The sequence below is a fragment of the Papaver somniferum genome, chromosome 2 (genome assembly GCF_003573695.1).
Source record: "Papaver somniferum cultivar HN1 chromosome 2, ASM357369v1, whole genome shotgun sequence".
NCBI classification, from domain to species: domain Eukaryota; kingdom Viridiplantae; phylum Streptophyta; class Magnoliopsida; order Ranunculales; family Papaveraceae; genus Papaver; species Papaver somniferum.
The window spans coordinates 67,009,381-67,035,182 of record NC_039359.1 but is presented as its reverse complement, the minus strand read 5'-3'; the positions used below and the strand labels follow the sequence as shown (position 1 = coordinate 67,035,182).

At 36.0% G+C, this 25,802-nt stretch overlaps 1 protein-coding gene and 1 pseudogene across 1 annotated transcript; one reads left to right on the top strand and one right to left on the bottom strand.

Annotated features, from left to right (window-relative positions):
* The first annotated feature begins 10,035 nt into the window (after positions 1–10,035).
* On the top strand, positions 10,036–11,654 carry LOC113353451 (probable protein phosphatase 2C 12). The gene is made up of 4 exons (XM_026597049.1): positions 10,036–10,272; positions 10,369–10,650; positions 10,738–11,079; positions 11,208–11,654. The coding sequence occupies exons 1-4, from the start codon at positions 10,093–10,095 to the stop codon at positions 11,415–11,417; spliced, it is 1,014 nt and encodes a 337-aa protein (XP_026452834.1). The 5' UTR covers positions 10,036–10,092; the 3' UTR covers positions 11,418–11,654.
* A 5,503-nt stretch (positions 11,655–17,157) lies between these two features.
* On the bottom strand, positions 17,158–18,533 carry LOC113351270 (annotated as a pseudogene).
* Between the last annotated feature and the right edge of the window lie 7,269 nt (positions 18,534–25,802).

The following is a 25,802-nucleotide window of genomic DNA, read 5'->3' as shown; positions in this document are numbered from 1 at the left end:
AAATCTATCGGCAAGTATTTTGAAAAGCAGTTCTCATGTGGAGCGCAATTCTGTCTTGCAAGTGAACAATATCAACAAGTGCTTATTTTTGAAAGATAAGTTGGTGAATCCACATTCTTTGAAGAGTTTGTTTCTTACATTGTTCAAGATAAGTAGACTGAAAGATTTTACCATTCAAGAGTTGTATGCAAATGCTGTAGGTTGAAACTTTAATTTTCACAGAGCTTTGAACGACACTGAGGTGAATGAAGTTGTTTAATTAATTCCTTTTCTACCAAAAATCAGTTTTGACAATGGTGAAGATCAGAGAAACTGGTAATTTGGCAAAACCTTTTATATGGCAGGATGATATAAGGCTCTTAACAATGATGGTTTAATCTCATTCCCTCGTACGAGTCGACGGAATTCAAAAATGCCATTAAAGGTATTATTTTTTTCTGTGCACATTATGTTATCTCCCTCATTATATTATGAGAAATTCTTTTGTAGAGAATGGTTGTTTTCTCTGTAAAAAGGTTGCAGAATCAGATCACCTCATTTTCTTGCTTTGCTAAACTGCAAGGTCAGTATGACTATATTTTGTGGAAATTTATAACTTTTAATGGGTTTTTCAAAACTCTGTCGGATAAACTTTATGGGAATGGAATAGAAATGGGTCCTCATTCGACAATTAGAAAAAGAAAGATATATATCATTCCTTTTATAATATGGTGGTCAGTCTGAATTAAGAGAGATAACAGGTTACTTGAAATCAAATACATAAATTCGGATGAGATTATTGACAATGTATAATTTTTCATTTTCAATTGATACGTTATGTTCCAAATTTTTTAAGAGAATTACTGCTAATCTAGTTTGGAGTAGTTGAGACGATGTTTTGGAGTCCTTTGTAGCTCTGTTATAAGTGGGATGTTGTTATTTACTTCATGTTACTGCAACATCCGCTTAGCGGTGTCTTTGATTTCTTTTTTAACGCAATTACTATTTTTGTGTCAAAAAAAATAAATGGTGAAACCCAATTTAAGGTTTTCTTGCGATTTACGCCCACTATAGAAATTTATCTATCCGGTGAGTTTTAGGGAGGTGACCTGATAAAAAAATGTGTACTCTGTGCATCAATAGACCCAAATGTTTAAGTGAATGATGAGATCTTTCTTGGTATAATTCAAAAATCTCTAGAGAAATTTTGACACGAAATTATTTATGAAATCCTTATAATTCATACAATTTTCTCGTCAAACGAAGAAAATCTCATCTTTTTGTTAAACTACGCATTTAGATATTGCAGGTGTTATTATAATACAATAATAAAGTTGTTGGGTGGCGTTCGTTAACCTAAATTCAGAAGCGGCGTTCGATTTGACAAGTGGGGAGAGCTTGATAACTATGAAGGGACGGTCTCCATTACGTACAAATTGATCAGCAACGATTCGATGACCTTTACAAACAACTAGACAAAACTATCGTAACCGGAAAGGGCCAAAACTAAGGAACTGCTCATATAAATTCTCCCTTGCGTTAACTCGATAGCCATGAAGTTGATGTATGTCACATTCAAAACGAAACCACATTTGCAGGTGGGACAATATTAAGCACTTAGCGTATGTGGTTCCTGAATGATGACAAGATCTCTTTCACAAAACCTAAAGACTAGGGACTAGGTCATCCACACACCGAGCAAAAACAAATTTAATTTTTTTTTTTTTTTGTCTGCCATCAGCGAAAATTAATCAACATATTGCAGCCACAAAATTCAACTATTTCCGTCCAAATATGCGCCAAGTTACAATCAAATGACATGGTCACTCCAGTAACTTCACATGATTATATTTTACCATGAAAACAAACTAAAGGGCCTACTATGATTAGCCACCTCCAATTCCAGTTATCTTTGTTTAAAGAATCTGCGGCTGCAAATGAAATCATCCACCTTCGAGCCTATAAGCGCCTGCCAAGTCAGTTGATAACAAAGAAAAGCTGTAATTAAGTCTTAGTTTTTCATAAGTAGGAAATGGTCTTGTGCGGCTGTGCCTACACATAGCTGACATGAAACTAGTTTACATATTTCCGACAGACCAACCACATTATATGAATTGATTGATTCCTACTAAAATGAGCTGACAATTGTTAGAACATGATAAAGCTTTCTGGTGCCCTATCCAAAGAGAACCAGCAGGCCAGGGAAATGATCATGTGCCGTGTCACATGATAACGAGGAATCTATGTGTCAGTGGCATAAAAACCCATTTTAAATATCAAATAATTGAAGTCGAATTTCAAATGGTTATGGAACTCAATCATGAACAAAAATTCTTCAAAGTCCTACGGCTTAGGATAGTCTTGTGTGATTATCTAATTAAAGAATTCCTCTTAGACAGAAATAAGTTGCAATTATTGGTGGAAAACAAAATTTATTGAATAGAAGTTAGAAAACGATATTAAATTTAAAGAATAATTAGTCAATGGTTTTGGGGTTGCCGTACCTCTCTTTGTACTGGTACATCTACAAAATGACATAATCGAATTATAACATCCACGAAAAAAAAAAAAGTAGATTAAATCTTGGGCCACATAAGATTAGAAGATTTTGAAAACGCATAATAGATAAAAAATAAAATAAGAAAAGAACATTTTTCTTGGAAATTTACCATTTAAAGTCGAGCAATGATACACGAGCTGCACCGTGAAATGATCTAACGGCTCTTAGGACATTCCTGGGAAGATTTGCTGGGAGTGGGTTTAATGGTGGGGTTTATCACCTTTTTTCTCTCTCATACAAGCGCACGATGCGGCTGCCGTACACCAATCATTTTTGTTTAAAGTCTCTTATAAAGTTCTAACAATATAGATTTTCTTTTTTTTATTTCTATAATCCGAAAAAATAAACTTATTGAGAGATTATTTCAAAGAAAACATAAAATTCTAATACTATAGAAAAAAATTTACTTATTTCAATAATCTGGAAAAATAAAATTATTAAGGAATTATTTCAAGGAAAAGATCATCCCGAGCGAAAATGTTTTGTTTCTCGCAAAAAATTCCGGGAGAGAACTTTAGCCGACTCCCCCTAAAACTTCCTGGTGGGCTCTCGGGGCACTTTCTTACGGGATTTTATCCTGGAATTTTCTACGGTCAACGTAGCATCACTCCATCCTGAGTGAATGACTTACTTTGTTTATTATTTATCCTACTGAGAGAGCAGTTTCCCAGGATCTCTACTCGGAATATTCAGCAATAAATGCGGCATTGTTCTATATTCAGAAGCAAAACATTTTAGTGAAAATTTTAATTGGGATGTCACTCCCTCTTGTATTGTTCATGCTTTAGATGTAAATAAATCTAATGCTAGGAAGAGATCCAATCCTTCCACATTAGGTGGCTCTATTTAATATGCACCACGAGTTTCTTTCTTTTTCCGAAGGAAAAGGTTATATTGAAGAAAAAAAAGGGTTGGACTAGCCAATAGAGTATAGAATGCAGTTAACAACTCTCAACAAACTAAAAGAGTAACTAGCAAAAAGACATAAAGACCCAATTTAAGCAGCTGACACGACAAATTGACTCATCTCTTCACAGGTCAAAACTTGTTTATCAAAGCCTGCAACACAGCATATCCATATTTTAATGACTGCATTACTTCCTTTCCGTGAATCCAGTTGTTCGAAGTCATGCAATGTACTACTTTAAAGTCGTGCAAAGTACTGCTTTTAAGTGACTGCAGCAGACTGCACCAAATGAAGTACATGCCTCCTTGCAGTTAAAGCAGAAATGCCTGGAATTACATGTATGACTGCCAAGCGCTTAACCTTTAATGAACTGCAATGAGGTTTGCTCTCTGTCACCAGTGGTCTTTTGATTCGAGAACAAGACATAGCAAAATCACCACTACTTCCCTTTCGAGCATCTTGGGATAGAGTAGCAGCTTGTATCACTTCACCTCAATCAAGTTTCCGAGAATAAAGAAAACTGCACCATGCCTTTACTTTTAATTCTACTGCTCGGATTGGTAGTCCATACTCCATAATGATGACGGTTGCACAAGACTTGGATAGGTAATCTGTCGTTTTAGCTTTGTAATTTGTCATTTAACATGTGTATCAGCTAGAAAAATCCCAAGACAAACCCTAAAATTGTATACAGTAACTCTTCATGTTGTAGCCTGCCATAAAAAAACAACCTGACTGATTTGAAACCAAAATTATCTTATGATTAAGCCGTCATTAAAATTTCCCAGCCACTCCAAACAGAATTAGGTGATACAAACTTGAAAGTGTCAGTATCGCAGAGCCATAAAACCACAATTTGCTTCACTAGATCTAGCATCTCCGTTAAGCTCTTATGTCTTCCTCCAAAGAACCGATTATTCCTTTCCTTCCACAGTCTCCAGCAAACCACATAGTGAAGAATTTCCCACACTTTCCTTCCTCTCCCTCTAAGGACATTAGTCATCCAAGCATCAAAAAGATCGTTCAGAGTTCTCGGCATAGGCCAAGAGATCTTGAACGCTTTAATGAAGTAATCCGAAACATCAAAAGCGAAAGAACAATGCATCAGCATATGTCCGACTGTCTCTCTTTCTTCATTGCAGAACACACATAAATCACTATCAGTTTGGCTTCCTCTCTGTCACAACATTACTCTTGTTGGGAAAGCGTTTTGGAATCCAGCCCACAGCATGAAACTTACTTTATTCGGAATGCTACTTTTCCAGAGATGTCTTTTGCTCTAAATCACCTACCAGAGCGTCATAACAACTCTTAGTACTAAAATCATTCAAAATGTTTATTTCATCATCTCCCTCCACCAACTCAGCCACATGTCATAGATCCCTCCTAAGTAAGTCCCACTCTAGTCTCTCGTTTGCATCCAAATTCTTCTTAAAATCCCATCTCCACCCATTGCCATCTATCATCTCCGCCACTTAAATGTTCTTATCCCTCACAGCCTTATAAACCACCAGGAAAAGGTCTTTGAGACATCCCCTGTCCAGCCATTTATCACCCAAAAAGCGGATACCACTGCCATTCCTAAGAGTAAAAGTAGAGAAATTTTGAATATCTTGAACCCCATTAACCACATTCTTCCACAAACTTCTACATTGAGATTAATTGTTTACTGCCGGAACCAATAGATCTTCACTAACCCTGAATTTTTGTTGCATTAATCTCCTTCATAAAAATCTTTTTGTTTTGAGTACCTCCAAATCCATTTGGATAATTGAGTTTTGTTAGTTTTCCTCAAGTTTTTAACACCCAAACCCCCATTAACTTTAGGATAACAAACTCTGGTCCAGGCTACCCAAACAAGCTTCCTTCTTCCTTCTTCAGCACCCACAAGAAATTCCTCATTATCTTTATCATCATTTTCTCGACGTTAACCGGCAGATGAAACAAAGATAAATAATATATAGGTAAGCTATCCAAACAACTTCTTATAAGCACTAGTCTTCCTGCTTTTTTAAGTGTCTTATTCTTCCAAGTTGCCAATCTTTGCTCCATTCGGGCCAAAATATGATCCCAAACTGATTTATCTCTCCAATGCGCTCCAATAGGCATCCCCAAGTAAATGAGAAGCAATTTCTCCGTTTTACAGCCTAGCTCTTGAGCAAGAGCTTCAATAGCTTCGTCAGCTCCAACACTATCCATAGTGCTCTTATCAAAGTTCAGTTTTAAACCCGTCAAAGTTTCGAACATTGACAAAATAATAAACAATCTTCTCACCTCCTCCACACTTGCATCAATAAAGATCAGAATATCATCTGCAAATTGCAAATGAGATATAATTGTACCATTCTCTGCAACTTTATAACCTGAAATTTGACCTCTTGCAACAACGTCATTGATGAGCTTAGAGAGAATATCAACCACTAAAAGAAACAAGTAAGGTGACAAAGAACCGCCTTGTCTTGAACCCTTATTTGGTTTGAACTTCTCCGTTGAACTTCCATTCACCAACACCGATAAGTGTGGATTAGAAACACACCAAGAAATCCATTTGTTCCCAAAGTCATGCTTCTTCAAAATTGTGAACAGATAATGACAATTAACATTATCAAATGCCTTCTCCATATCTATTTTACAAAGAATTCCTGGTTTTTTGCTCTTTATTCTTCTATCTACACACTCATTAGCAATGAGAACACCATCTAGTATATGTTTCCCATGAATGAACGCAAATCAGAAATCAGCTCAGGCATTACCTTCTTTAATCTTTCTTCCAACACTTTCGAAAACATTTTGTACACACTTCCTATTAAACTTAGAGGTCTAAAATCCTTAGGGGTACAAGATTTTTTTTTTTTAGGGATTAGAGTAATAAAAGAGCAATTCAATCTCCAGTCAAGAGAACCGTACCTATGAAAATCTCTCATTAGATTCATTAAGTCTTCTTTGATGACACCCCAACAACTTTTGTAAAACTCGTCCGTGAATCCATCAGGTCTCGGAGACTTGTTACTACCCATCTTCTTAACCACATTTCACGCCTCTTCTTCAGAGAATTCCCGTTCCAACCCACTCCTTTCTTCAGCCTTTACGTTCGGAAAGTGTAAATATTCCATTTATGACTCCACACCACTATGTTAATATTCCACCACCACGAGTTTCTAACACCCAAAATTAGTTTTTTATTGATTTACCAATTCGCAGAAAAAGTTCTATATAAATTTATATTATATCGTTTTTTTACCAATGATCTTTCCTGCATATAAGTTCTGGAAAAATGGTTTTTACATTAAAAAAGATAGACTTTGTTTTTCAATCTTATTTGATAGATATATTGGCCTTCATCCTGGAGTCCAAATTATCCGCCTAGTTAATTTTTCAAGAAACAATGTATGAAATAATTTAGAGGTAGGATCCATGGACACTCTTAGATGGATAAGGGAAAGTTTCTTGGTTTATCAGAAAAAGATGATTTAATGCAGCTGGAAAAATTCACACCATTAACTTCTGTCATAGCTTTAGAGAAGCCAATTTTTCAGCTATAGATTCAGTTAGAAGGAATTCAGTAGTTCTGAGTTGAATGTTTTTTTGTTTCTTTTTCTTTGTTTCTCTGTTTTTTATAAGATGTAAACTTTCATTTCTTCATTAATAAAATTCGTGTGATTTAGCAAAAAAAATAAAAATAGATGGACAAGGTCAGACAAGATTTGCGTCATTTTTCCGCAAAACCCAAACGATAATGAATTGAAGTGTAATATTTTGGTGATATGTTCCTCTTATAAGACTCTACATTCCTACAAAAAATAACGCAATTTGAGATAGCAAACCTCACCATCTACCAATCTTAATCTTAACCATTAAATTTGAATGGTTGATATTCAAAGGGGTAGATGTTCTTTTTATACATCTCGAATTGTATTTTTGTCCACAAAGGTTGGTTTTACTTATCTCTATTTTTTTTAATTAATAATAAAAAATAGCACAAACACTTTGGCGGGTAAAACAAGAATCAAAAACAGTTGAAATCAGTTACAGTGAGGGTCACTACAACAAAGTCTAGCTATTGCTACACCATATATTGCCACATCTTTAATATAGGTGTTGCTAAAGCAAATTTCTAGCGACAGTACTTTTCAGCTGCAGCTAAAAGATATAATTTACTGCTGCAAAATGAAACTTTTGCCACACAACTGTAGCAACAATATGAAAAGAGTGTGGCAAAAAAGTATAATCTCTTGCTGCAGCAATAAAGATTGGGTGCAGCAATAGACTTCTTGCTACATAGGTTATCGCAACACTAGTAGAGGTTTATGCCATAACCGTTGGGTGCTGCAATATATTAAGTTTCTTGTAGTGGGTGGATTCACGGACAATCTTATATGGACATTATCCAAGTGATAATGAATTTCAACTTTATATTCTGATGATATATTCCTCTTATTAAACTTTATATTTCGGTCGTCAAAATATTAGAATTAAATTCATTGTCATTGGAAATATAAAGAAAAATTGATTTAATCTTGTATGTACAGTGTCTATATAAGATTGTCCACCAATCATCTCTCCGTTATAGTTACTATAATTATTTTAATATTGATGATTAATCCAATAAGCCTACTAAACAAGCAGGTAGGGAATAACACTGGTATGCGACACAGCGTCATCAAGATTATTTATTAGAAAAGAAAAAGAGATCAAGATTGTATTTAAACATTTTACTAGTCATCAAGTTAAAATGTCTCATGCAATTTTCGTTTTCGTTTTTTTTCATCTGGATTTTGCTCTTTCACATATTCATAGAGTTTAAGCTTATAATAATATTAGGATTTGAAAATTTGATTTTAAACAATAAGTATTACAGATTCCCTTTCAAACATATATACCAAATAAATAACTAGAATGGATATTCAAATGATACAGGGACCATAAGAAAATGAAGAATCTGCGGTAGTAGGGCCATGGTGATTAAGAGATGAAAATTGTCAACTCTAAAGCTGTCTACTTGCCGGAAGAAGTTATCAGAGAAGGAGACTCTTGAAGGCAATAAATCTCCACTGATCAACTGCTTACTAACGCGGTAACGACAAGTCAAATGTCTTAGTCTTCAAGATTGCAATTTACAGGACATGGCAAAGCTGTGACTGATTTGTGGGAGGATCGAATTTGACTTTGATTTCTCCAGCAAGGAGAACAAAATGGGATAATGAAAATTGTAATAGGCTCGCTAACTGAGACCTGCGTTACTAAATGCTTATTTTTTGAATGTTAAATATTTCAGTTTTCACCATAAAAATGTAAAACAAAAGTTTCATACGACAGGACCAACAATGGCAACCCTTGATAATATTTGAAAATCCTTTCCCGGCCAAAAAGGGCAAAACTTCAGGAACTGCTCATAGAAATCTCTTTTCTGAGCATTCGATAGCCAAGCACAATTTTAGATGTCACACTCTAAAAGGAAATCAAGGTTACAAGTTGGAGTTGATTTCACACCCTTAGACGAAACCAATTTTTAGATGTCACATTCTTTGATTTAAGCAGCGTAGCGTACGTGGTCAATTTGCAAGACTAGTGGCAGGATCACTTTCACGGTTTCACCAAACCTTGGACTAGCTAGGTTCTAAGTCATCCACATATAGGCTTGTTGAAAATCAAGAATACTTTTACAGATTCAATATACAGTGTTAGAGACCAAAATTGACAGAAAACACGCATTTGCATTTAACCCAATGGTTTATCTTGCACTTGCACTTGCTTATGATGAGTTATCTTGCATTTGGCCCCATAAATTATCCAATCAGAGATATCAAGGTAGAGATATCAGGTAGGTGCATGCATCCTATTTAACTAAGGAGTTTCTTAGTTTATCAAACAACAATGCTGCCCCGGATTGTGTCTAAACTATATTACATTACTTACGTGTTCCCATTAATAAATCTGAAACGACCAAATTATAACACTTGACGACTAGCCTGCAGTACTTCTTGGTTGTATTTATGTTCTGTGAAGAACTTCAATCAGGTCTACTGACTCTATCCTAACATGAGCGACGGGACCATATATATTAACAATGGAGAAGAAGAAAATGGAACTAAAATCCACCAGATATGGCAAATCGGCAACCCAAAATGAGATCCGAAGAGTTGAAAAAATGTCCCACGGTCATAAAGATGAGCAAGTGAACTCAACATTAGTACAATCGAGAGACTTTTACGTACAAATTGCCTTACCTAGGGTAATATGGCCCTCCCCCAGTAAATGCTTCCGTGCATTTATGAGTAAACCAAATGCTGAATCTCCAAGCAAATGTCAGTGTTTATTGGAGGATACACCTCATCTATCCCTTTTAACATGAATCTGTGGGTAACTAATTAAATCTAGAGTTTAACTTAAAACCATTGGAGGGAGGTGAATTTTCAGCTCCCTTTGAGGACACTTCTCTGTACCTAATTAATAATACTTAATTAATATCAATATTAAACCATTTCAATAACACGTACACCAATACGTGTGTGCCAGCAAAGCCTGAGAGAAATTTTCACTATAAAATGGAGAAAGAGTCGAAGGAGAAACATTAACAATCGACCAGTTTTTTTTCTCAATACAATTAAAATCGTCGAAAAGGAATATACGAGTTAATTCCGATACCATGGGAAATTGTATATCATCTGTTGCATCTGCCAACATTCATGATGAAATTGTCAAGATACAAGATACCTATGAAAATGCAATTTTCATTGATTCAAGTTCATGTAAAACTCCAACTGGTTCTGTTTGTTCTCAACAAGGCCAGAAAGGACTAAACCAAGATTCTGCTATACTTCAACAGGTATACACATATTTCTGTTACATGGGTTTCGTTTAAGTTCAGTTTCGTGATTTATGAACCGTTTGTAATTTTTGTATATTTTTTGTGTATTTGAAGGGTTTTGGTATGGATGATGGAGTTCTCTGCGGAGTATTTGATGGACATGGAATGAATGGTCAAGTTGCGAGTAGATTAGTTAGAAGTTGGTTGCCTGGTTTACTTTTAAGCCAAAAGAAAGTGATTTCTTCGTTTAATTTGGATTCTAATAAAAACGATTCTGTTGAGGAATGGAGTAAAGCCTGTATTGGTGCTTACAAAGTAATGGATAAAGAACTTAAACTTCAAGAAAACTTGGATTGTTCTTGTAGTGGAACTACTTCTGTTACTGTCATCAAACAGGTAATTAATTAACTGCAATTCTTGTGTGAGAAGCTTAATTTTGTATACGATTTTCGTGCTTGGACTAACTTATGAATTATGTAACAGGGTGAAGATCTTGTTATTGCTAATCTTGGTGATTCACGGGCCGTATTAGGGACTAGTTCTGATAATGGTGACATGATGGCTGTTCAATTAACTACTGATCTAAAGCCTAGTGTACCAGAGGAAGCTGAAAGAATAACAAAGAGTAATGGCCGGGTATTTGCACTTGAAAATGAAGCTCATGTTACACGGGTATGGTTGCCTGACCAGAATTTTCCTGGACTTGCCATGACAAGAGCTTTTGGGGACTTTGATCTTAAGGATTACGGAGTAATAGCCATTCCACAAATCTCACATCATCATCTGAATAACAATGACAAGTTTGTTGTTCTTGCATCTGACGGGGTAAGCTTCCGATCTTCGGTACATTCTTAATTAATCTCTCAGAGTCTCTTTTAATTTGTATCTACAATTATGGTGTTTCTAATTTATATTTGAGTTATATTGATTGCTGTTTACGTTTACGATTGAAGGTATGGGATGTTCTTAGCAACAAAGAAGTTGTATCAATTGTGTCATTGGCAACACGAGAAACGGCGGCTAAAGCAGTCGTAGATGCTGCGGTTACTTCATGGAAACGAAAGTTTCCCATGTCAAAAATGGATGATATTTGTTTCTTGCATGTTCTTCCAGAAAAGATGAGCACAAGGTCTAATGAAGAAAAGAAGTACCAAGTTTTCTGAATTCCAGTTCTTTTAAAAGTCACTAACTCAGTGATTCAAAGATGGATTCAACTCTTTTTTTTTCTTTTTGAAAATGTATATATAAGAGATGGATTTGCTGCTAAGAACGGATCCATAGAGATCTTAGAGATGCAAGGGATCGAAAAGTCCGAGTCATTAAACTGCAAAACCATGTAATGTAATGGTAATCTTGTTAGGTTCTAAAATTATATAATCATATTCCTACTAGTTTTCTCATTTGGATTGCAATGAAGTTGATAGAAAACAATAAATTTTCATCAAATAAAAATAATGCAAAAAAAAAAAAAAAAAGAATTTTTATCATGTTAATGCCTCGGAGGCGGAGGCAGCTTAGACAACAATCCTGTTATAGGGGAGGCGGGTTTTATTAGAAGGGCGGTAATGTGATAATAATGTTCCTCTATTTGGTTAGGAGATGTCTCATAAGGGCTGTAAATTGTCTAGATTATCCTCTCCATTTTTTAACCTAAATCAAAGCTAAATTGAAAATTTGTTTTCTTTTTTCTTCTCTTCTCCTCCTCCCATCAACCGTAACCTCCATTAAAACTCAAAATTTCATCGTCTTTGAGTAATCGACGATTCGAAAATTAATCAAGTATAGTGTAATGACTTATATGAGGTATGTTTTGAAACAGTTACGATTTAATTTATTTTGTTCGATTTAAGTTTCACTTCTATCAAAAATTAGGGTTTTAGATGAAAATTGAAATTCAAATTTCTGGGTTTATGTGAGTTACGGTTGATTTTAACTCAATTACAAACCGTAACTGGAGATTTTGATGTTGTTACGGTTGGTAATTGAACTATTACCAACCATATGTTCTTATATCTGAGAATTTTCTTCAGGTAAGTTTTTTTTCAACCGTAAGTGAACTTACGGTTGATGTCGATACCAGAATTATGAATCGTAAATAACCCTGGAACCCAGAGTTCAGAAAGGTCACCAATTACTGTTCATAACTAAAATTCGAGATGAACCGTAAATACTGTTACGGTTGGTAACCATTTTAGTTTATGAACCGTAACTAAGTTACGGTTCGTCTCGAACATTTGGTTACCAACCGTAACTGGTTTTACGATTGGATTTTCCCCAAATTTAACCAGCTACGGTTGGTAGTTTATCTTTTACGAACCGTAACTAAGATTTACAGTTGGTTACGAGCAAAATTCCAACCGTAAATAGCTCTGAAAATGTAAATTTTTTTAAACTCTAAAATCTGATATTATTTTGATTTAGGGTTAATTGAAGTGAAACTTAATCATTAACACTAAACTAGATTATCAACACTAAACTATGTAAGGGTTAATTAGTCATTTTCAATTTTTTTTGGATTAGGGGCACTTCAAATTACCATGTAATGACCCTTTTTATCCTATTACCTGCCGCATCTCTAATAAAATCTAACGCCCCTGTAACAGGACTGTTAGACAAACGGGTACAACGTTACAACTGCCTTCACTTGCCAAGCAAGTGTTTGGAGTTATCAATATATGCTTTTAAATAAACATGCACTAAACCTTCTATTCAATTCCCAGACATTTTTTTCTCCTTTTGCCTACAATCTGACTTCGCTCCCACAAATTGGTGGAGCTAAATCCCCAATGTAATCAATTGCTTAGACGCCCTAGACTCTAGAGGAAACAGAAGAGACCACTCACACCTGGCAGTTTAAAACACAAAGCCAGCCACTGTTCAGTCCTGGGTTTCTTTTCGAGTTCCATAAGATTAAGAGGGACCAAGCTTTTCGTTTGGGTCTTAAAGTGACTAGATCAAGAGGGTACACAATTTGTTTAATCCAGGGTTTCTTTTCTATTCTAGCTGATAATCCAACAAATCTTCTTGACAGAAACAATGAAACCGTGTTAATGATGTGTGAAATGTAAACGCTGCGGCAGCTTCTCTCCACAGTCTCCTCCAGTCACGCATATGTGTTCCTCCGCTCTCCCTCTCTTCAGGATTACCAACCTGATACTATGTCGGTCTATATAGGGTGATGCTATTCACCTCCATTTTCCCCACCTTCCTATTCAACTCCCTGACGTCTAAACTCCGCATTTGGGAAACAGTGAACCCCACCTGAATTATCCATATTTTTTTGGAAAATTGACACTAAATCGGGGTGAAGAAAAGAATGTTGTCTTCTGGATTCAAGGCTCTAAATTAGATTCTTTTCGACAATTATTCGACCCTTCCCAATTGAATTTACGAGTACAAATAGGTCAATGAATATTGCCGTCAGGATACTTGAAGCCCTACAACAATGGTGGATTCAAAACTTGTACAACCTTGACCCAACCAAAAATACACAGGTTTTGATTCTGATGATGCTTGTTAGAGTGAAAACAAAGAGAATAGATGTGTTTTGAATGAAAACAAGGACGCTATTTATAGAGAGTTTCACATCCGCTGAAGATGACTCTTCATTTCCAACAGGCATCTTTTCAGAGCGAACAGACACCTTTTCCAACAATGGTGTATGTTGGGAAAACGAAGTTTCTGATCGGTTTTCTAACTGTCACTAGAAACCCTAAAATAGAAGGGTTCGCTGAAAATATCCAACATATTTGAGCACACGCCAACTCATGTTAACAAGGAAAATACGTGTTGATAACTGTAATATCCAGAGTTTTAAATAATAATTGAAATTAAATATGAAGTTTATTGAGTTCGGTCGCAAGAGCTGTACAATGTCTTACATATGCATCTTTACTTCTTAATCTTTTTCACAAGTAGGAAACAGTCTTGTGCCTACACATAGCTTACATGAAACTAGTTTACATATTTTCCGACAAACCAACCACATGAAATGAATTATTGGTTAGTTGGATTGGTTAGATTCCTACTAAATTTAAATATATCTAGGTTTCTAAAATGAGCTGACAATTGTAAGAACATGATAACCTTTCCGGTGCTCTATCCAAAAGAATCAGCAGGCCTGGAATATGATCATGTGCCGTGTCACATGATAACGAAGAATCTAAGTGTCAATAGATGAAAGCCCCAGTTTATAAATATTTGGAGCCGAATTTCAAATAGTTATGGAACTCAATTACCGAACCAAAATTCCATAAGGTGCTACGGTTTTGGAAAGTCTTACTTGTTAAACTGAATAAAGAACTTTTTTCTGGATAAAATAAAATGTTAATTAGGAGCAATTATTAATGAATAAATTAGTCAATGGCTTTGGGGTGGCCGTACTTTTCCTTGTACTGGCAAAAACATGATGTCAAGAAGTATATAAGTGGACTATGACATACACAAAATAGATAAATAGAATAAATTGTACACCAAATAAATTATAAGGCTTGAAAAAGAAAAATGACTTTTTATTTCGAAATTAATATTCAAATATTTTTTTATTTTATATTTTATCAATTATTTCTAATAGATAAGGAATATAACATTAACTAGTTGGAAGCCTAACAAGCTAAGTTCCAATAACATACTACTACATTAATTGAACAGGTTGTTGTGCTAGCCTACCAACGAGTCTCGTGGGTAACCTAACCAAGGGGGTGCCGAAGCGGATAGGGGCTGAGGTTGTGACACAAGGGGGCAAACTAACTCTACTTTCCATGTTAGTTCCTGCAATATTATGTCACTGGGAGCTCGAACCTGGGACCTCCTGGAGCGCATGAAACTTCGGGAAACTTCGAAATTTACTTACATGCTTACCGTATAAAAGATACACGTAAAAATATAATACCACGGGAGGAGAATTGTTAAAATTAGTTGCATATTTGATGAATAACTTAGATCTTATGGCTATTAAGCCTGATAACTTTAACCTTGCAATCCTATTTTGGAGGTGTGTTAGACAGACGATGACGAGTCATTTAATTGACCATGACCACTATAACTGAATTTGTAGTTAATAATCCTTAGATAATTCTAATCTTTCAAACCAGTTTTCGAGTTGAGTTGAGAAATGGATTTTAAATAAGTATTTGCGTGTCATTAGCTTAGCTATATCATTAGCTTATCAATACAAAATTTCATTTAGGTATCCAAAAAAAAAATGCCACTTTTTTTGTGAAGCATAAATGGTTTTATAACATTAACGAGCAATACATAAATTTAGGTTAAAACCCAAAGATTATATTAAAGCGGAAATAACAGGTATATCATCGATTAGATCCCACGGTTTATACCAAGTGATAGAGAAGGAATGGACACTAACCCTCCCAATAGCCCTACCCGGTATATTTAGAATCGCCTATATTAAAGTTTAAAACTCTTCCACAAGAAGAAGCCTATTTTTCTACAAGCCTGGGTTGCTACGAAAAGAAAAAGATGAGAAATATCTTCTCCATGATGATGACAAGTTTCGAATTCTGGTCGTCGATATCATCGCCCAGCGACTCTACCACTGTATTACAATGCCATCTGCAACACTGACGAAAAATTGTCCTTCATATCTTATTTAGTGCACCTTTTAGACTTGTTCTCATGGTTTAAGTTATAGGCCTACTTATTCTTTTCAATAAACAATTTACCAAATAGTTTTAAAGTTTTTCACGTTAAGATGTTGATGTTCAGCCGCTTTAACAAAAATTATTTTCTAAATTTTATCTAAGCGGTTGATCATGTGACGCTTGGGATTAAAAAAATGAACCAAGAGTAATGATAAGCCTCTTGATCATGTTTTTGTGTTGTTATTCTTCTCGAGCATCACATGCTTAGTCGTTTCCCTTTGAGCTTAGTTTCTCAATCTCCACTGCGACACTTTTTCATACAAGAGTGTGTATGAATGGGTTTGAGTGAAAGTGAATCTATCCACTATCCATATCAGCACCTAATTTAATCAATTTGTATGATATTTTTAACAAACTTTTAATTTGCAGGCGTTATAGCAGAGTTTCGGTGATCGACCTGAAAAGATGCATGTTGGAGATGAAGAGTCATCTTCAACGGATGTTAAACTCTCTATAAATAGCATCCTTGTTTTCTATTCAAAACACATCAAAAACTCTCTCTGTTTTCTCTCTAACGAGCATCATCAAAATCTAAACCTGTATGTTCTTGGTTGGATCAAGGTTGTACAAGCTTTGAGTCCAACATTGTTGTGGGCCTTCAAGTATCTTGACGGCAATATTCATTGACCTATTTGTACTCGCCAATTTCATTGGGAAGAGTCGAATAATTGTCCAAAAGAATCTATTATTAAAGTCTTGAATCCAAAGACAACATTCTTTTATTCTCTCCCAGTTTTAGTGTTAACTTTCCAACACGACTCTTTCACATAAAAAAAATATTCTCATTCCATGGTCCTCGCTTTAAGGGAGGATTAAAAGCTAATGATAGTTAAATTCAGCTCATATAATTCTTAATATCTATGATTAGGCTAGTAAGCCTATTAAACTCGGAAGGGAGTAATACGATAAGTTAAAATGAATTTATATATTTTAACATTTTACTAGTCATTAAGTTAAAATGAAATTGCTTATGCAATTTTCGTTTTCGATTTTTGTCATCTGGATTTTGCTCTTTCACATATTCATAGAGTTTCCATGCTTATAATATTAGGATTTGAAACTTTGATTTCAACAATATGGTACAGGGGATTCTCTTTCAAACATATAAGAAATAAATACTAATTAAAATGGATATTCAAATGATAAGTGGACCATATGAAGATGAAGAATCTGCCGTAGTAGGGCCATGGTGATGCGGAGATGGAAAATGTCAACTCTAAAACTGTCTACTTGCCCGAAGAAGTTATACTAGGAAAAGTGATACTTTTACCTTTTCAATTTGGTTTAAAAAATCAACAAAGCCCAAGATTATTTCCCTTTCTCCTTCCAGTTTACCTACTGCGGTATCAGAGTGAATATGATCTCCACCAGACATATGTAATGCTTTCGCTAGTACACGGAAGTGGATACCATGATTCTTCTGTCTATCGATAATTGCATGCATTGCGCGGTGGATGTGAAGAAGTAAGCCATTATCTCGGAAATAATGAGTCAAACTAGTATTTGCAGTGAATCCACCCGTTAAATAGTCATGCGTTACAATAGGAACTCCCAATTCTCTGGCAAATACAACCCTTTTCATCATTTTTTCGCATGTACCTGCAGTAGCTTTCAAGTAATGTCATTTGATTTCACCTGTTTCGGCCTGTGATTTATAAATTGCTTCGACACAAAATAAGAAACGGTCTCTCCAACGCATAAAGGGTTGTGAGTTCACGTTTTCATCATCCTTGGTAAAATCAAGTCCACCATGTAGACATTCATAAACCTCCCTACCATAGTTCTTAGCAGATAACTCCAATTTTGGTTTAATAGTACATCCCAATAGGGGACGACCATACTTATTCAATTTATCTCTTTCAACTTGGATACCGTGAGGTGGTCCTTGGAAAGTTTTAACATAAGCAACAGGAATTCGCAGATCCTCCACGTAGAGCGAAGCGCTTTGAACCCAAATACATTACCCACGATGGAAGTAAACATGTTAGTAACAGAACCTTCTTCAAAAAGGTCTAAAGGATAAGCTACATAACAAATATATTGATTGTCTTCTCCAGCAACGGGCTCGATGTCGTAGCATCTTCCTTTGTAACGATCAAGGCTGGTAAGTCCATCGGTCCACACAGTTGTCCATGTACCAGTAGAAGATTCGGCAGCTACCGCGGCCCCTGCTTCCTCAGGTGGAACTCCAGGTTGAGGAGTAACTCGGAATGCTGCCAAGATATCAGTATCCTTGGTTTCATAGTCAGGAGTATAATAAGTCAATTTGTAATCTTTAACACCAGCTTTGAATCCAACACCTGCTTTAGTCTCTGTTTGTGGTGACATAAGTCCCTCCCTACAACGCATGAATTAAGAATTCTCACAACGACAAGGTCTACTCGACATGAATTAGCCGTTAATGAAACCTTTAACAGGAATCTTTCACAAAACTCTCAACAAATATTATCAACTAATCAGAATGGTTGGTTGTTAGACCACGGTATTTGATTCGCCAAATACATCAACATCATTATTGTATACTCTTTCATATGTATGGCGCAACCCAATCCCTGTTTTTCAAGTTTCGAATCCCGTACTTTTTTTAATCTAAATTTATCAAAAAAAGGAAATTCACTCTTGACAGTGATATGTTGTATATGTAAATCCTAGATGTAAAACTATCCGGAATTCGTCCCTAAAAAGGTAGAGAAGAGGCGGAAAAATATATGCTGAAATAAGAAATAATGGCCAATGTGAAAAAAATGAATCATAAATAGAGTTCAGGTTCGAATTCCATAGAAAATATGGGTGGGATTGTCTATAATGCTAGAGAACTGAAACGCTCCCTCATGGTTTTTATCCATCTACCTCATTTTTTAGGTTGTGAAACTTGAAAATTCTCATTGAACGAGTAAACAATCGAATTGGAGTCGCTTGAATGGTACCAACGAAATCAAGTACTAACTCCTATTTATTATTGTATTGAATTAACCGATCAACCTGCTTGCTATCGGACATTTTTTCTTCGGTTTACAAAATGCAAAGAATTTCTACATATTTCACTTTATCATTATTATGAAAACAAATCCTACCCCTTCGGGTCTCGGGGTTTCCGCACTTGAAGAAAAAAACCTGGGGCGTGTCGCTCAAATCATTGGTCCGGTGCTAGATGTATCCTTTCCCCCGGGTAAGATGCCTAATATTTACAACGCTTTGGTAGTTAAGGGCCGAAATACTGACGGCGAGCTAATTAATGTCACTTGTGAGGTACAGCAATTATTAGGAAATAATCGAGTGAGAGCTGTAGCTATTGCTACAGATGGTCTGAAGAGAGGAATGGAGGTTATTGACACGGGAGCTGCTCTAAGTGTTCCGGTTGGTGGGGCTACTCTCGGACGAATTTTCAACGTTCTTGGAGAGCCTGTTGATAATTTAGGTCCTGTAGATACTCGCACAACATCTCCTATTCATAGATCCGCGCCTGCCTTTATACAATTAGATACAAAATTATCTATTTTTGAAACAGGGATCAAAGTAGTTGATCTTTTAGCTCCTTATCGACGTGGGGGGAAAATAGGACTATTCGGGGGAGCTGGAGTGGGTAAAACAGTCCTTATCATGGAATTGATCAACAACATCGCCAAAGCTCATGGAGGCGTATCTGTATTTGGCGGAGTGGGTGAGCGTACTCGTGAGGGGAATGATCTTTACATGGAAATGAAAGAGTCTGGAGTAATTAATGAACAAAATCTTGCAGAATCAAAAGTAGCTCTAGTCTATGGTCAGATGAATGAACCGCCGGGAGCTCGTATGAGAGTTGGTTTGACTGCCCTAACCATGGCAGAATATTTCCGAGATGTTAATGAACAAGATGTCCTTCTATTTATCGACAATATTTTCCGATTTGTCCAAGCAGGATCCGAAGTATCTGCTTTATTAGGCAGAATGCCTTCTGTGGGTTATCAACCTACCCTTAGTACAGAAATGGGTACTTTGCAAGAAAGAATTACTTCTACCAAAGAGGGGTCTATAACTTCTATTCAAGCAGTTTATGTACCTGCGGACGATTTGACCGACCCTGCCCCTGCCACAACATTTGCACATTTAGATGCTACTACCGTATTATCAAGAGGACTAGCTTCAAAAGGTCTATCCAGTAGTAGATCCTCTTGATAGTACGTCAACTATGCTCCAACCTCGCATCGTTGGTGAAGAACATTATGAAATTGCGCAAAGAGTTAAGCAAAACTTCACAACGTTACAAAGAACTTCAGGATATTATAGCTATCCTTGGGTTGGACGAATTATCTGAAGAGGATCGTTTAACCGTAGCAAGAGCACGAAAAATTGAGCGTTTCTTATCACAACCCTTCTTCGTAGCAGAAGTATTTACGGGCTCTCCAGGGAAATATGTTGGTCTAGCAGAAACCATTAGGGGGTTTCAATTGATCCTTTCCGGAGAATTAGATGGTCTTCCTGAGCAGGCCTTTTATTTGGTAGGTAACATCGACGAAGCTACCGCGAAGGCTGTGAACATAGAAGTGGAGCAAATTGAAGAAATGACCTTAAATCTTTGTGTACTAACCCCGAATCAAATTGTTTGGGATTCAGAAGTGAAAGAAATTTTTTATCTACTAATAGTGGCCAAATCGGTGTATTACCAAATCACGCCCCTATTGCCACAGCTGTAGATATAGGTATTTTGAGACTACGCCTTAATGACCAATGGTTAAAAATCGCTCTGATGGGTGGTTTTGCTAGAGTAGGCAATAATGAGATTACCATCTTAGTAAATGATGCGGAGAACGGTAGTGACATTGATCCACAAGAAGCTCAAAAATCTCTTGAAATAGCTGAAGCTAACTTATGTCGGGCTGAGGGTAAGAGACAAACAATTGAAGCGAATTTAGCCGTCAGACGAGCTAGGACGCGAGTAAAGTCTATGAATGAAATTTCATAAAAAATAGGTGAGCCCCAATAAAAAAGGAAATTCTGTTTATACACCATATTTTGGTTCTGCGGATTGAGTCGAATCAACTGTAATGGCATTTCTTATGCAACTAAAATAAAAGGGAGGGTGGGTAGAAAAACTTATTAGATACTAATTACTCCGGTATCTAATAAGTTATAGCTACTATTGGATTTGAACCAATGACTCCCGTCGTATGAAAGCAATACTCTAAGCACTGGGTTAAGTAGGTCATTTATCATCACAAAGAGAAAGAAAGGGGCTTGTCATATCGATGAAATATAGATGCAATCTTATTTCTAAGCAATACCAATTCTTGGAAGGAAACAGATCAGAAGCTATCATGTTGGATCATAGAAGATTCATCTTGACAAGAAATTATTTCCATAATAAACTATCTATCACAAGGGCTATAGCTCAGTTGGTAGAGCAACTCGTTTACACGCGCGCCAATGTTTTTCAGGGGAGTCCATCATGCAATCAACAAAATTGATCTTATTGATAAACCGGTGTCTTACTCTATATATTTGAGGGAACAATAGCCTAACAAATATTTGGTTCGGTCCGCTTTGGGTGCCAATTTAGACTCCAAAAAGAACCCATCATTGATTCGATAATTGATAAGGTGAATACACAACCCATTCAATTCTAGACATAATGAGTATAAGGACCTCAAAAAAATATCTTTTCGTACTATGAACTTTAAGGTGTATGAAGTTTCATATTTGACTCTTTGAGCAGAGCGATAGAGACTCCATTTAACTTAGGTTAATCTAGGACAGAGGCAGACCTACGTCAAGGTAAATCTTCTTTGAAAAACTTTGGTATTGCTCCTGGATCATAATCTAAATAATGAATCAGAGCACGTGGAGTCATCTCGTTATCTTTCTGTTAAGAAAAAATATGGAGGACTATCTGATATTTATATCAGTTGATGAAAGAGCCCAATGCAAAAAAAATGCATGTTGAGTCTTTGGAATAGTTCGAATTATTTCGATAATAAAAAGTTTGATCTGTTTTACCGAGAAGGTCTACGGTTCGAGTCCGTATAGCCCTAAAAATTTGTATAGATTTCATTTCCTCAATCTTGTTTGTTGGTTGTAGTCGGACGGTCGTTTGGCCCATCGAAATAGAATAATTATCACATGCTCCGAGCAACCCCCGTGGGTGAGCATGAAGCGGAAAAAATTCATTTCAATGGGCCCAATCGGTATTTTTTTGATCTAGGATAAAAAAAACCCGTCCTTTCTTTCTTCTTTGTGGATGAATTACACACAAATTTTTCCTGTTTCCTATCCAGGATCAAAAGGTTTGTGATATTCCTTTTCTTTTTGTACAAAATATCTTTTTATAGATCTCAATATACCCCAACCCAATTGCTCACCATTCCAATTCTACCGATGTTGACTTTATGCAAGAAGGTTGAGGTCTCCTTTTTGCACTTGGACGAGTTAAGAAGCCCCCAACTCATCGTTTGTTCGGGATCAGAACTCAATTCGTTGTTTTAGAGATAATGAATGTTTCCTAACTCTATTAGTGTTTGCATCCTTGTCTATTTCCATGAGTTGTTTGGGGGATTTTGTCTGTCGAATCATTAGATTTGATAAAGCGTGATTCGATTAGAAGAAGTTTATTCTGTAAATTATTTAGGATTCGACTTATTTTCCCATTGTGATATACTTCGTTGTGTAGGGTTCGTTCAAAATAAATATTTTTTTGCATGAAGGCTAACCCAATGGTTGGTCTTACTTTAAAACTAATTTTTATTACATTAATAAGTATTCCCGCCTTTTCGGACCCATTTCAAGTCAAGTACTAAAGACCGATATTCTAGATTCTTCTTATAAGACTTCGAGCTTTATTTTCATAACCCGATTCTTTTTTGGGGAGGCGGGTTGCAGGTCGAGGTAGTACAAACTAAAAAATGGTAAATTGGGGATAGAACCCTAGGATTGTTATATGTAAGGGTTTCTCTCAATTCAAGGCATTGAATAAAATCCACTAAGTCTAGAACAAGGATAAAAAATAGAATAGGGCGATGCATTCAGTTTACGTATCTAATCAATAGAAACAATAATCCTCTAACTGGATTGGATCTTAATGGAAAATATAAACCAATACCCTTCAGTTTTATTATATGAATATTCATAAAATATATAACATCCCTGTAGAATTCTTATATTCTTAATAGTATCTTAATTTAATCTTAATAAAAACTTTCTATAAATTATAACTAAAAAAATATGTAATTCTTTTTTCTCTTTTTTTTTAGAGAAAATCTGAGACAAGATAAAAACGATAAGTTTATAATAAGAGCATAATATGTCTCTAGCATATCAAAATGGAATTGAAATAAGTGAAAATAGGACTTTACTAGATGAACCTTGAAACAAGAATGACCCACAACAAAAAAACTGGGGAGTTCAATCAAAATTCATTGGTATTTCGACTAAACAGTTATAGCTTAATTCAAATTCCAGATCGAATCGAGGAATACGGTATATATTTTTTCCACATTCATAGGAGTGTATATATGTTTCTGCTTTACGAATATGACATTTTATGGGCATTTCTAATAATATCAAGTCTTATTCCTATTTTGGCTTTTTTCATTTCCGGGGTTTTAGCCCCGACTCACGAAGGACCGGAGAAACTTTCTAGTTATGAATCAGGCATAGAACCAATGGGCGATGCTTGGTTACAATTCTGAATTCGTTATTATACGTTTGCTCTGGTTTTTGTTGTTTTTGATGTTGAAACGGTTTTTCTTTACCCATGGGCGATGAGTTTCGATGTATTGGGTGTATCCGTTTTGATAGAAGCTTTGATTTTCGTGCTTATCCTAATTGTTGGTTTAGTTTATGCATGGCGAAAAGGAGCGTTGGAATGGTCTTAGCTCCTGAATATTCAGACAATAAAAAGAAAAAAAAAATGACATTGAGACAGTTATGAATTCCATTGAGTTTCCGGTACTTGATCAAACAACCCAAAATTCAGTTATTTCAACTACATCAAATGATCTTTCAAATTGGTCAAGACTCTCCAGTTCATGGCCGCTTATGTATGGTACCAGTTGTTGCTTTATTGAATTTGCTTCATTAATAGGCTCGTGCTTCGACTTTGATCGTTATGGCTTGGTACCAAGATCGATTCCTAAGCAAACGGACTTAATTTTAACAGCCGGCACAATAACAATGAAAATGGCTCCCTCTTTAGTAAGATTATATGAGCAAATGCCTGAACCAAAATATGTAATTGCTATGGGAGCCTGCACTATTACAGGAGGGATGTTCAGTACTGATTCTTATAGTACTGTTCGAGGAGTTGATAAGCTAATTCCTGTGGATGTTTATTTGTCGGGTTGCCCACCTAAACCGGAGACAATTATCGATGCTATAACAAAACTTTGTAAGAAGGTATCTCGAGAAATCTACGAAGATAGATTTGGGTCTCAACAGAATAATCGATGTTTTATTACCACTCACAAGTTTTATGTTGGACGTAGCAAGCGTACTGGAAATTATGATCAAGGATTACTCTATCAATCACTCCTATCATTTTGCTCTTTCAGAGAAGGAGACTCTTTATAGATAATATAAATCTCCACTGATCAACTACTGCTTATTAACTCGGTAACGACAAATCAAATGTGATAGTCGTTAAGATTGCAAATTAGAGGACATGGCAAAGAATTAACCAGGAGGGTTGTCAAAGCCTGTATTTTTTCACCAGACCTTTTTTCGATAAAAGAAAACACATGTCCCTTACGACAAGACCAAACTATCGTAACCCAAAACTTAAGGAAATGCTCGTAGAATCTCTCTTCCGTGTACTCAATGGCCAAGTTCAATTTTAGATGTCACACTCCTAAGAGGAAATCAAGGTTACAAGTGTGAGTTGATTTCACACCCTTTGACGAAATCGGTTTTCAGATGTCACATTCTTTAATTTAAGCAGCGCGGCGTGGTCTATTTGTGAGAATGGTGGCAGGATCACTTTCACCAAATCTAGGACTAGGTTCTAGGTCATTTACATAGGCCTGTTGAAAATGCTTTTGAAGATTTCAACCGAGAGTTTTCCATATAAGTGTTACACCTTTTATTCCAACGTCTTAATGATGTGTGAATTGTAAATGCTGCCGCAGCTTCTCTCCACAGTCTCCTCCAGTCACGCTTACATATGTGTTCCTCCGCTCTCTTTCTCTTCAGGATTACCAATCTGATACTGAGTTGGTCCATAATGTACTGTACGTCGGCAAGAATTTTCCTTGGAATATGCATCCAGAATCTGTTGTAACAGTGTACATCCGACCACAACAGTTACAAACAACATGGTGGAATGAAGGATATATGCTTACCACATTACAGTGCAAGCTGGAGAGTAGCAAGTTGGTGTTCCGGAGATTGCGTAGATTTTCTAACCAAAAGTGGCTTAGTCTTGGTGCAGCTAATCAAAAGTACTACTGATACAGTAAGCAGGTCAAGTGCATAAAGACTAAACCATTTTGGTTGGAAGTGTCATCTCCGCTGAGGGTCCTCAGGTGTAGAGTTGCGTATCCCAGTGGAATTCAAACTCAATGTGGATTATCTGATAACAGTTTGGAAAGATGAAAGTCTTTGGCCTATAACAGCAACAGTTTGCACAATGTCTTTATTTGCCGATGCTCATTACAAAATTGTTGTACCCTACAATCAGCCAAAACAGCAACAAATACGCATCTAGTCTTCCAAGTTTCCATGCCTACTCAAGCAGATCATAGAGAGTAGTTTTTCCTCCCACTTAACTCGAAAACCCTGAAAAGTGAAAACCCACCCAATGGAAAATATATATGGGAACCAGTAAAAATAAATAAAAGACACATGGGAATTGAAATCGTACTTTCACATTAAAATTACACTGATAATTTACACACCTATACAAATTTTGATATTTCAAAC